This window comes from Ptiloglossa arizonensis, chromosome 4 (genome assembly GCF_051014685.1).
Source record: "Ptiloglossa arizonensis isolate GNS036 chromosome 4, iyPtiAriz1_principal, whole genome shotgun sequence".
NCBI classification, from domain to species: Eukaryota; Metazoa; Arthropoda; class Insecta; order Hymenoptera; family Colletidae; genus Ptiloglossa; species Ptiloglossa arizonensis.
In genome coordinates, this window is record NC_135051.1 from 7,591,177 (window position 1) to 7,604,158 (window position 12,982).

General features: G+C 35.6%; 5 protein-coding genes across 5 annotated transcripts; 2 read left to right on the top strand and 3 right to left on the bottom strand.

Moving 5' to 3' along the window:
• Positions 1–200: 200 nt before the first annotated feature.
• On the top strand, positions 201–3,839 carry LOC143146095 (uncharacterized). The gene is made up of 6 exons (XM_076310104.1): positions 201–406; positions 832–1,032; positions 1,833–2,008; positions 2,092–2,378; positions 2,497–2,750; positions 3,665–3,839. Exons 1-6 carry the CDS (start codon positions 201–203, stop codon positions 3,837–3,839), a joined length of 1,299 nt encoding a protein of 432 aa, XP_076166219.1.
• Positions 3,840–4,021: 182 nt separating this feature from the next.
• Positions 4,022–5,990, bottom strand: LOC143146096 (carbonic anhydrase 1). Its single transcript, XM_076310105.1, has 5 exons — positions 5,807–5,990; positions 5,602–5,743; positions 4,642–4,747; positions 4,303–4,527; positions 4,022–4,231 (listed from the first exon to the last, which is right to left on the bottom strand). The coding sequence occupies exons 1-5, from the start codon at positions 5,988–5,990 to the stop codon at positions 4,022–4,024; spliced, it is 867 nt and encodes a 288-aa protein (XP_076166220.1).
• A 334-nt stretch (positions 5,991–6,324) lies between these two features.
• On the top strand, positions 6,325–8,196 carry LOC143146333 (MYCBP-associated protein). The gene has a single exon (XM_076310537.1). The coding sequence runs from the start codon at positions 6,325–6,327 to the stop codon at positions 8,194–8,196; it is 1,872 nt and encodes a 623-aa protein (XP_076166652.1).
• Positions 8,197–8,860: 664 nt separating this feature from the next.
• LOC143146318 (carbonic anhydrase 2-like) lies at positions 8,861–10,493 on the bottom strand. Its single transcript, XM_076310493.1, has 7 exons — positions 10,469–10,493; positions 10,252–10,386; positions 9,671–9,815; positions 9,504–9,609; positions 9,337–9,439; positions 9,040–9,176; positions 8,861–8,968 (listed from the first exon to the last, which is right to left on the bottom strand). Exons 1-7 carry the CDS (start codon positions 10,491–10,493, stop codon positions 8,861–8,863), a joined length of 759 nt encoding a protein of 252 aa, XP_076166608.1.
• A 319-nt stretch (positions 10,494–10,812) lies between these two features.
• LOC143146097 (carbonic anhydrase 1-like) lies at positions 10,813–12,739 on the bottom strand. Its single transcript, XM_076310106.1, is given in 6 exon segments — positions 10,813–10,932; positions 11,062–11,198; positions 11,598–11,700; positions 11,760–12,085; positions 12,453–12,626; positions 12,700–12,739. Coding segments are annotated over 6 exon segments (900 nt in total).
• Positions 12,740–12,982: the final 243 nt, after the last annotated feature.

The following is a 12,982-nucleotide window of genomic DNA, read 5'->3' on the forward strand; positions in this document are numbered from 1 at the left end:
ATGTTTGTTAACGCCGGCTGAGCACGTGTACAGTTAAAGCAATTATTTCTAGTCGTCGGAGAACTCGTTACAGAAGCTTGTTCCCGTTTTGTCAGTGTTCTTCTCACCGTTGTCACGAGGAAATATTGTGCAAAAATTACACGTTGATTTTTCAAATGATTTCCATCCAACGAATAAAACTTATCGCGTTGTTCGTTTCGATGATACGCGCTACTTGTGAGCAACAGTGCTTCGACGATGGGAATGAATTTTGCATCGACGAGGACGATATCCTCTCGGTGGATCTTTTGCCTGGATCGTTTCTGTTCCCGGATCAACAAACGGTGAAAAACATTTCGACGATCTCCGACGATAAAACGACGGATGGGTCCATCCATAACGCGTTGAATAATATGAGCTACCACAGGTGAGATAGAAATTGACGCCACGTCGATTCTCGTGAACTGGTTTTCGTCCACGAACAAAATTTCTATGCGGATGAAAGCTTCGAAAAATGAATAATAGATAAAAACTGTCTCTCAATGTCACTCAAGTTGAATGAAAATTTGAATTTGAATCGTAGCGTAAAATATTTTACAACGAACGAATAAAAATGTGATTCTCTCATCTGTAAAATTGATTTTATCCCTCAATTTTTATTGGAATGAAATTTTCTTCAACTCCAGCTTTATGGAATCGTAGCGTAAAATATTTTACAACAAACGAATAAAAATGTGATTCTCTCATCTGTAAAATTGATTTTATCCTTCAATTTTTATTGGAATGAAATTTTCTTCAACTTCAGCTTTATGGAATTTTAATAACTGTATGGTCTGTGATTGACAAAATTAGGAAACGAATGAATGAATATTTGTGCCACGGTTATATGGCGGAAGAAATTGTGAAAATGATGAGCACACCCAGGATTAAAAGACGACTTAACGCTCCGGAGAAGAATGAATTTCGCGATTTGATGGACGACGATAATGTTACCATTCACGATAAGATGTTGGCTGACGAAGGGAGCTTGAAGTACAAAAAGTGGTTACAACGGTAAGTTTTTAAAGGTTTCGTTGAGAAATGTTACACAACCGTTGAAAATATCGAATTTAGAAATATAATAGATAAAAAATTCAAAGAAGGAAAGGAAGATATTTATTTTATGCTATTTTAATCGTAGCTTGTACTTTTAATTTGATTAGACTATTTTTGACTAAATTTGACTATTTTTATTTATTTAGTAGGAGATAAATAAAATGCAAGGATCTCTAGACGGAGGAGATAATTATTTTATGCTATTTTAATCGCAGATTCTATTTTAAATTTGATTAGATTATTTTTGACTAAATTTGACTACTTTTATTTATTCAGTAAGATCACTTTTGACGATGTCTATGGATATTATAACCCTCACAAGAAGATAAATAAAACGCAAGGATCTCTAGACGTGGAAAATAATGATTTTATGCTATTTTAATCGCAGCTTCTACTTTAAATTTGATTAAACTATTTTTAACTAAATTTGACTATTTTTATTTATTTAGTAGGAGATAAATAAAATGCAAGGATCTCTAGACGGAGGAGATAACTATTTTATGCTATTTTAATCGCAGATTCTACTTCAAATTTGATTAGATTATTTTTGACTAAATTTGACTATTTTTATTTATTCAGTAGGATCACTTTTGACGATGTCTATGGATATTATACAAGAAGATAAATAAAACGCAAGGATCTCTAAACGTGGAAAATAATGATTTTATGCTATTTAAATCGCAGCTACTTGAAATTTCGTTAAAATAATATCTAATCGTAATACAAAATTTTGATCGCAATTATTTTTATTTATTCAGTAGGACCACTTTGGACGATGTGTATCGACATTATATCCCTCATAAGATGAATAAAATGCAAGGATCTCTGGACGGAAATATCGAAGAATTCGATGGTGAAGTCACGGGTTACGCCATGCAAGCTCCTTTACCATCGGGCAAAGTGGGTTTCTACGAAGGCCCAAGCGAGGAAGACGGTAAAGGAAAGCTACCAATGTATAAATAATTAATTCCCACAATCCACAATTAAAGTATCTCGAAACAAAATACTATTCAACAGATCATATGCTGTCGTCTTCCTCGGGTCACAATTTTTATTACGGTCAGAATTATGGTCACGGTGGTGATCATTTCTTACACCATACCGAAACGTTCCCCGCCATTCATGAGGAACACTACTACACAGCTCCGTACTACCAGGAACACGAAGAGGAGTATCATAAACCTTACTACCACAAATCGAAAGGAAACGAACTTTCGATAAGAGATTTCTTCGAGATTGCACTCACAGCTTTGGCGTTTCTAGCCTTTGGATTGTTCATTATACAACTGTTGATGAACGCCACGGTATAAAGCTCGGATCGATCGAATTTACGAACAAACATCACGTGAATTCTTTACTTTGTTGTTTTTTTTTTTTTTTTTGCTTTCCTCATTTTTAATTTCATTTCATTCTTTCAAACAGAACACCATGAACGCGACAACTGTCACGATGATGACAACTGGTAGACGTTTAAAGAGAAACGTCGGTGGTTTACCTTTATCGTATACCAGCAACCAGGAGCTGAACGAGCTCTCTTATCAAGTTTTGAGATCCATCGAAGCTGCATTTGTCGTTGATATGGATTCTGGCAATTGTCTGCGCAGAATTCTCTGCGAGAACAATCGACACTCCACGCAAACTAAAGACGGGCGTAAAATTTGGGTACCTGTTTGGAGGTAGGTCATACGAAACAGGTAGTTTTTAGTATTACGGTGGTTATATAATATACAACTTACCTATAAATATAATATCTATAAAATTTACCTTAATAATACCATAAATAACCTTTAAAATACTATAATTACCTTAATAATACTTAAATAATGACTATAAATACCATCCTTACCACTACTTATGTCGGTGTTGTCCAGTGTAAGGGTCTCTCGCCAGCCTGCTTCCCTTTCCAAATATCCCTAAGGAATCTTATACGATTATATTGTCCTTAATTATAGGTATGCATCGTGAATAGCACATTCTTCGAAATGAAAGTAACTCAAAGTTTCTTGCAAAATAGTTTATATTCTTGACTTGTTAAAAAATTTGCAAACACGTGTAGGCAATCAAAAATCGATCGCGCACGTTAGAAATCTATTTATAGATTATATATCTATATATTATGTATTTATAGATTATATATCTATATATTATATATTTATATATTATATATCTATATATTATATATTTATAGATTATATATCTATAAATAGATAATATATCTATTATATATTTTCCACCTATCATCGAGGTGGAAACAGACATCAAACGTGTCGATACTACTTGAATAATACTACTTTGTATGTTTCACTCGTTGAAGTTCGAATAATCCATTTACATTCGTTCACTTTGTCGAGATAAAGGATGCACAAAAAGACTATCGGGTCGTTCGGAAAGTCGTTTCGTTTTTTTTTTTTTGGTGAAAGTGAAACACGATTTTTAGAGAGCGTACAAACATTTGATTGAATTGTACATTCTCCATTTTGGAAAACGAAATTACTTTCCGAACTACCTAATATTACGTTTAGGTAATCTTTCGTTGAAATACCACGTGAAAAATACATACGTTCGGTAACTATGGAATCGTCTTTTTCAGTTTAGGAATGAGCTGGATATCCGGCAGGGTATTAAAAGGATCTCCGTGGTCGGCAATAATGGATTCTGTAAAAGCTTCTATACTGGGTCTAGGTGGAGCTGATTGCACGTCCTTGTATCCTAATTGCGATCTCAAGAAAGAGACAATCAAAAGACGCCGAAAACGCAGGAGATAATTAAGCCAATATTTATCATTTCAAAACTATTCAATAATCTTGCGACTAACACGACACAATGTTTAAATTATATACACGTAAAATGTACAATTTTTGAAAGAATGGTTTGAATCTTTGTTTCAGATTTAATTTCATGTTTTGATCTACGATACTTTTTAACGACATCCGGTATAAAGGAATGGTCAATTTTTTGTAGGAGTGTCATTTGCAGTGTCACCAGTTTCGTTCGTTTCGACGGATGGAAAATTTCGTGGAATTGGTAAAAGCGAAGCGTAAATCGAATTTGATGGACAAACGTGAAAAACATCTCTGTTTTGTATTTCTCTCGAGGCGCGCAAGTTTGATAGTATGGGCACGCCCCTTTTGTTGGTCAACGTGCGAAATCCTGCAATCTTTGCAAATAGAAATATAATATTGTTGACTATACCAATGTGAAATAACAAATTTATATACAAAAATTTACTTGCTCAAGGGCAACTCCGATTGGCTCTCTGCTGATAAGCCAGAGAATTTTATGTCTGTTACTTATTGTTATTAGCGAACCCCAATATAAGAAGTAATTCTGTTCGAAAGGTTTTATAAAACTTGACAATTGTTTAGGCACTATACGAACAGCCGAATCTGCACTTTGTATATCACTCAAATGTTTTACAATCTCCTCGAGAAATGTATTTGGTTCATTCTGTAACTAATCACGGTGACAAAATGATATTTTATCGATTATGTATTACGCGTGGTCATTGAGCTCTCTAAATCGGTGAATCTTCGATTTCTATTTGAAGTGTACGTTTGTTCTTATTACCTTAATGAAATATACTAAAACAGTTACGCCATCGGGTCGTCTGAGTGCTGTGTCTAACGTCTCGTATTCGCTCTTGAAATGCACTACGTGAAGTTCCATTGGCATGCTTTTCAAAGAAATTTCGTTAAAGTACATATATTTGAAACAGAAAATTGTCACTTTGAGAAAATAATAATGAAACAGAGGAATTCACTGAGGAATTTTCAGTATAAACAAGTTTTAAAGTAAATAATAATTATAATAGTTCATCTACCAATGAAAATAAAACTTGAGAAATATAAGTCTTGAGAATATTACACGACCTCGTTCGAATTCATTTTAATTATACGTTATTCAAACCATTTTTGCCTAACAATATTCTCATAAACACTCCAATTCACTAACAATATTCTCATGAACACTCCAATTCGCTAAAAATATTCTCATGAATACTCCAATTCACTAACAATATTCTCACGAGCATTCGAATTCACTAAAAATATTCTTACAAACACTCAAATTCACTAACAATATTTTCATGAATACTCCAATTCACTAACAATATTCTCACGAATACTCCAATTCACTAACAATATTCTCATGAACATTCCAATTCACTAACAATATTCTCATGAATACTCCAATTCACTAAAAATATTCTCATGAACACTCCAATTCACTAACAATATTCTTACGAACACTCGAATTCACTAACAATATTCTCACGAACACTCCAATTCACTAACAATATTCTCACGAACTATAGATAAATACAAACAGTGACGATGCAAATTAAATTGCATCCAAACTGGGAAGGAATAATTTCATATAATATATTCCGCTCCATCTAACAAGATTAAATTACTGTTATAGAAGTGAATAAGAGCGAAAAGAGGAAATAAGAAGGGTACCTAGTGCCCGATTAGAAAAATTATTATTCACGTTGCACGAAAACGTACAAAATTCAAATAAATGACAAACCTTGCACCGTCAATAGTGTGCTCGCTCCCGTGCATCTCGTTCTCCCCCCAATGGAAATGCATTTGTGAAAAGGTGTAATCCGCCGCGAGTGGACCACCGGATATAAAGGGTCGATCGTGTTGCCATTTGGCGCTGAGAATCACTGTAAAACCGACAAATGTTAACGAACGATCTTCAAAGATAACTTACCAGCGAAATACGTTACCCGTGTACCCTGTGTTGGTAATTTTTACTTTCCTAGGCGCCACGTGAACGTTCGCCCATTTCAAAGGATTCAATTGAATAACTTTCATGCGACCGATATCCAAATCGATCGGAGATTCCAGATCACCGTTCACGGTATTCAAATTTCGAATAAATTTACCATTTTCCAAATTAGCCTCGTACATCCCAACAGACGTTTATCGATAAAGCGACAAACGATTCGAGATCATCGCGAGGGAAAAGAAAATGTACGTATGATCGTTCAAACTTGAACAATTTAAATTTCTGGAGGTTATTTATCCTTACTTTTTTCAATTTTCTCGAATGTAAACGTACTAGTTGAATTTATCTCAGTATGATCAATGAACTTATTTTGTTTCTGATCGAAACGAACTCAACATCGAACGATGTTTCGGTTCAATTTTTCTAATCTGTACACCGTGAAGCTATCTGTAAAGTTGCTACAGACTGATATTTTATACGTATTGCAAACACTCGTTTAATAAGTAGCTTCGTAATATGGATTACAGGCGAAGAATAGGTAAACCGAAAGGACCCAAGAAATGGGTAGAACCGCTACAAAGGGATTTATCGGTGCAGGATAGCCCCATGTACCTCGACGAACGTAACAAGGAAGCTGCCTCGTTGGTGAATTGGAGAAAATGGTTAGCAAACCGACAGAAACAATACAAACGCATCGAGTCGTACACCGGTCGCCACAGAACCGATCAACTGTTGAATTCTTGCGAAAAAATCCGACCATTCGTCGAAATGAAAAACATAATGTATTACGCGAGCATCCCGGTGCCAGTTACACCAGACAAGTTCCGCGGTGGTCCAGAATTTTGGAGAACACCTCAAAAATTACCCAATCGGGATCCCTGCTTACCAGACATCACGATCACACCTAGCAAACAGGAACTGAACGTGCTTCCAGAGTTGACGTTCGTGGATCTACCAGAATTGATAGAAAAGGAAAAAGATCTCGTTGGTCTGAGATCGAAAGTACCTTTATGGGAACGTAGTCCATACCTGATGAAACGTAAACGCGAATTGTCAAACGAGATAAAACTGCTCGTACCGAAGGAACCGGAGACCAGGGATCTGGTGATCGTGGGTCACGACTTCGTATCGAAGAAGAGAGAATCGAGACTGTCTCTCGTAACGATCTTCGACACCGAAGAGGACAACGAATGCGACCGATCGACTCCTCGTGATCAAACTGTGATACTGAGTATTCAAGATCGTGACGTGATATGGCAACCGTTGGCTCTCAAAGACGATGAAGTTCAACCAATCGAGTGGAATTTGTTCTTCTCGGGGCAAGTCGAGCAAAGAATCGAGAAAGAGATCGTCTTCGAGAACAAAGGGAATCGCGTAATCGTTTATGAATGGAGGAACGCTTCCATTCGACTCAAGACGATACCCTCGAGGAGACGACCGGGTCCCTTCTTCTTCAACAAGACGAAAGGGGTGATTCTTCTGCGGCAAATCGTAAAGCTAACCGTGTGCTACCGACCCCGAATCCCGGGTATCTTCAGTGAATTATGGAGGCTGAAAACCGATCCGGTGTTGTGTCCCTCGCCGTTGATAATTCGACTCAGCGGTTGCGCAAAGAACGTGGATATTACCACTGTGAACGATCCTGTGTCGATGATCGACGGTTACTTGGATCGTTGCATCCGTGACGTCACGATACGAGAGATCATCGAGGACATATTGGAGAACGTACACTCTGTGAAACCTCCTGAACCGTTTTACGGTAGCTTGTTCCTCGAATCGGACGTGTTCGCGATCAAAAATCCCCTCTGCTTTTATTATCCGAGTCTAGTGTTGGATTTGCACAAAATTTATCAGAACGCGACGAACCAATACGAGAAACATTGGAACTTGAGTCTGGAGGATCTTCGAGAGACTTTGTTGCGAATTAAGGAACCGAGACGCAGACACGACATGTTGTCGCAGTTCAGTCGGATTTGCAAGGAGTGTTTGAAGCCTGTTTTGCCTATCTCGGTTCGATATGGGAAACGAGAAATGGTGTACAATCTGCTCTGTACTTTTTTCAATCGTTTCGAGGACGAGAGACAGTACGCGAAGTGTTTCGCGAAGAGGTCCAAGGAATCTGTTGACGAGCCGAAGACTGTAGGCGAGTCTAATGTTTCTGTTAAGGGCAATAACTCGCGGAGCAAACGTGGGAGAAGATTAACTTCGACTCGTGAGCAAAGTGGTCCGGTTCAAGATGTGACTATTGAACAATTTGGTGTGGTAGTGGATGATAGAGCGTACAAGGAAGTGTTTTTCATTCGTGTTTACCAACTCTTGAAAATTACCATTGGACGAGTGTTAGCGACGATAGACTCCTTTGATAACTTGAACAAATGCGACAGATGAAAACGAGTCACAGTGGAATCGTCACCTGAGATTACTTATAAATTATTTACAAATTATCATACATAACTTGTAAATTAGTTACAAGTTATCATACATAATTTGTAAATTATTTACAAGTTATCATACATGTAAATTACCATAACTTGTAAATTATTTATAGGTTACCAAACATAACTTGTAAATTATTTACAAGTCACCATACGTAAATTATTTAGAAGTTACCATACGTAAATTATTTACAAGTTACCATACGTAAATTATTTACAAGTTACCATATGTAAATTATTTACAAGTTATGTATGGTAACTTCTAAATAATTTACGTATGGTAACTTGTAAATAATGGTATATATGTAAATATAAATATGGTATTTATATATTTTATAATGTAAATATGGTAACAAGTTATGTATGGTGACTTGTAAATAATTTACAAGTTATCGTATATTTTAGAGAAAAATTATTTTACGTGGAATAGGTCGTACGCCAACGATATGAATTATTCTAACTACGTATGTTTATATATATAACTGTACTATAATGTAATCACAGAGTTCCATGCAGTGTAATTTCTTGTATATTTCTGCTTTGTAGTCGTTTATATTTTGTACAATTTGTGTGACAAATACGTAACTTCGAAATTGTTACGAGAGCAACATACTTTTTCAAGATACCGCTAAAAATATTTTCCTACATTTGAGCTGTTGCGTTTCTCGCCAATTTGCCTTTATGCACTTTCCATCCTTGTTCCTCAGCATTCGAAACTTGTTCATCTACGAATTTCTATCGTCAGTCTGGTTCTCGTATTTCGATTAATATTAATATTAACGTTTCAGCGACTCACTTCTTCGGATCGTATCGGTAATATTACAGGGAACACGATGAAAGTGCAACATTCCGGACAATCAGCAACATTGTACGATCCGCTGTATGTATAGTACCTGGTGCAGTGCATCGCAGAACGCATAAAGGCCAGAGAGTCTAAGACAAATATAAAAATAATATATTATAACACACTATTATCAATATTTACTGTACCGCTACCTTTCGTATTTTATAGTTCATCTACCTTGTAAAACAGATCGGATCGAACTCGGATTTAGTCTCTTAAAATTAAGAATTATTTATTAACAATACTCACTGGGTGGTATTTTCACTTCGGAATCCACATCGATGATATATCGCAGGTTCTCCGTAATCCTTTCCATTTGCGGGTTAATACATCCGCAATAAAGTGGTTGCACCTTTAAATTTTATATTCGTTAATGTATAATACTGTGCTTCGAATGCAACACCAAAATTGCGTACCAGGAACAAATAGGTCAGAACGCATATACCGTCTTTGTGCCTCTGGCATTCCTCGTACGTCAGGTATTTTCGATTCCAGTGCACCACGTGACTTTCCATTGAGTACCTTGGCGATATGAGACTCGTGAGAATTGCAATAAATGAACGCGAGAGTATCGATTATTTACCAAGTGCCATTGATCGTGTGCTCAGCGCCCCGGCAATTATCTTCGCCCCAATGAAAATGAGTATCAATATACTCGTAAACGTCACCAGCGAGTGGTCCACCACAAACCGTAGAAGGTATTCGATCTCCGGTTAGAGTAATCCTTGCTGAATATTCAGAAATACATATACATCGAACTAAATAGAATGAAATAAACTTGGAATTTTGAACAACAAATCGTTCAAAGAGAAGTTAAATACAGTAGAACCATCTCTGTGTGATAATCATCGTTATCCAAACTACGATGTAAGTTTTTGGTAATTGTTAACCAAATGTGTACTTAAAAATAAAACAATTTTCTGTACGAAACTAATGATATCTACACGTTGAGTACCATGTACGAGTTAACTCGTTGATTTATCATTGGACGCTGTTTACGAGTAAATAAAGAATAATGAGAGTAAAAGAAAAAATGATATATCGAGTTGTTCAATTGACGTTTGTGTAAGGAGTGGTGTTGAGAATCGTTTGAAAAAGTGGTAATAAACGTGTTAAGTTATAATTGTTTTCCAATTTGGATGTAATCGATGCTCAATGAATTACCTGTTAGACCATCGTTCAATAAACGAGCTTCTCCATCTTGCAACCAGTGACCATTGAGAACAAGAGGTGGATATTTGCGTGTTCGTACTAATCTATCGTCTAAGTTAATTGGAGATTGTCCTGTAGTTGGTAAACCTTAAGAAAGAACAGAAACGTTACGTATACGTGTCTTATTTGTAACTTAATCGATTATTGAAAATTACATTTTTCTCAATACCGATTAAACCTGTGTATCCCGACATTGTCACAATGTACGTTGAGAATCTATCGAAACGAAACGAATGTGAAAAGTATACTTGAAAAATTTATATTACATCGATGAGAGTCATGATGGAAATGTTATTGCACGTGTTACATAATTAAGGGTTATGTTTTATCGTGACATTTGAGAGAAAAAAACGAATAGTTGAGTGCAATTCTTTGTATTGATTCGAATACAATTTTTTGAAACATTTACACGAATGGAGTAAGTGACAACAGTTTGCTTTTCCATGCTTTTATTGTACTTGACATTTGAACAGTTGATGGAGAAAATAGTTATTGAGAAATCGTTTCAATTTTTCACGCAACAGCATTGTCTGTTGCATAGAAGATTCTTCTTCTGTGAAGACATTGCAGCTCTCTACCATTCTGCAATATGTTTTCCAATCTGCCATCATAAAGACTTCTGAATGCATTTATCTGGAAACGAAAAATAATACGCGATCGTTCGTGCTCGTAATGCATCCGACTGTGTATAATATATCTTTCGATTTTTGAGATCCAGTCAGATATCACTGTACATTGTAAAAAGTATTCGATTCGAAATACCTGACGAGAGGATATTTTCGTTACAGTCGACGAAACTATCCAAATGACGCATTCGTTGTAAGGGAGAGTCGTGAGCGAACCGAGATAAGTATAATAACCATGACCGTTGCACGCTTCTAAGATCCAAAGTAGACAATCTGTTACAGAACAGTTTCAGAAAGTCGTTAACAATAGAAACTAAAATCAATTCAAATAACTTCATAAAGGAGCAGAACGTCCATACTAATTTGCAAAGTTAATAATAGTGTAATATTATAAACTAACCAGTAATTTGAGAATTGCTTAATATTGTCTCATTGCATTAAGAACACAAAGTTACATATACGGGGCTTATTTCTATCTTAATCGATTATTGAAAATTACATTTTTCTCAATACCTCAATACCTCAATACCGATTAAATCTGTGTTAGAGAAATCGAATGATAAAAAAAAATTAGATCATTTTTCTGTCATTTTATCAAGAATGTTATGAATTCTATTGGAAAAATATGCTTTTAATTATCTATGAAAAGAATGATGATCAAGTTTGTATTACCAGGTGGAATTTTGGTATCGCTTCCCATTATTTTGATGTTACACAAGTTGTCCGTGATTGGTGAAAGAGAAGGATTGTCAGGGATTCCAGGACATCCAACGACCTATTTTGTATATATGTTAGATACAAATCGATTGGATCAATTCTAACTTGAATTCATACTTGTATGAGATACGAGAGTATCGCGACTCCGTCTGGTTTATCGAAACACCTTTCCACTGCACCGTAACGAGTGTTCCAATGCATTAATTGTGCCTCCATGGAGTACCTGCAACAAGTATTTATATGAAAATACTCAATGCTACCATTCTCGAAAAATTATAAGTTTAAAAAGGTATTTTCTAACCAGATACCATCTATCGAGTGTTCAGCGCCATGTGAATTTTCAGCACCCCAACGAAATTGCAAATTCATAAATTGAAACTCGTCATTACCCAAAGGACCTCCTCGCATCGTAGGTAACGTTGGATTCAAAAATTCAATGTTGACTGAAAATTATTCGGTATCATATACGTCGATATGTAAACTATGTACGTATGTAATACGTATGTAAATAACATATGTAAACTATGCATCCTCACCACTACCACACAGTACAAAAATATTTCATTTATTGAAATATTTCGCACATGTTTATATTATGTTTGTTTGTAGAATACATATTTAAATGTATATTCTTTCAAAAGGGACCAAGAAATGTGGCTGTAGCATTAAATTAATAAATAAATATTATTCAAAGTATTTTTCCGGTCCTACTATCAAAGATTCTTAACTAATTTTAATTCTTTACTCTAATGTGTCTTAACTAATTTTTAGCCAATTTAAATTTTACGATTTAAATTCTTCGAAAAGGACCTGTTCTGCCAGTATTCGTCATGGTAGCTGAACCTTCATCTGTCCAATAATTCGTTAAATACAATGGTGGGAATTTTTTACTCCACGTGGCTGTCTTGATTAAGTTAATCGGTGATTGTTGCCATTTAGGTAATCCCGAAGACGATGTTGAAAACACACCGCTGGTCTTGAAAGCTTTTCCAAGTCGATTAATATCGTAATAATTATTATTAACGTAAACTGAGATAACCTGCCTCGTTCTACTAACCAGATTTTTTCAATCTCTTGCCCAGCCCTTTCGATACCATTTTATTTGTCCAACATTCGTAGAAATTTTCTATACATTATTGCGTATATTTTTAGTTTCGTAGCCGAAAATTATGATAAAGGAACCGAATTGTGTATCAATTACCGCATATTGTAATCTTTGCAACGAAGTTTGTTGCATATTATAAATTAAACGCGTAACGAAACGATACGACTCTTTCTTAACTTTGTGTGCATGAAAACGACACCACCAATTATACATTTCGTATATTTTCCAGACATTA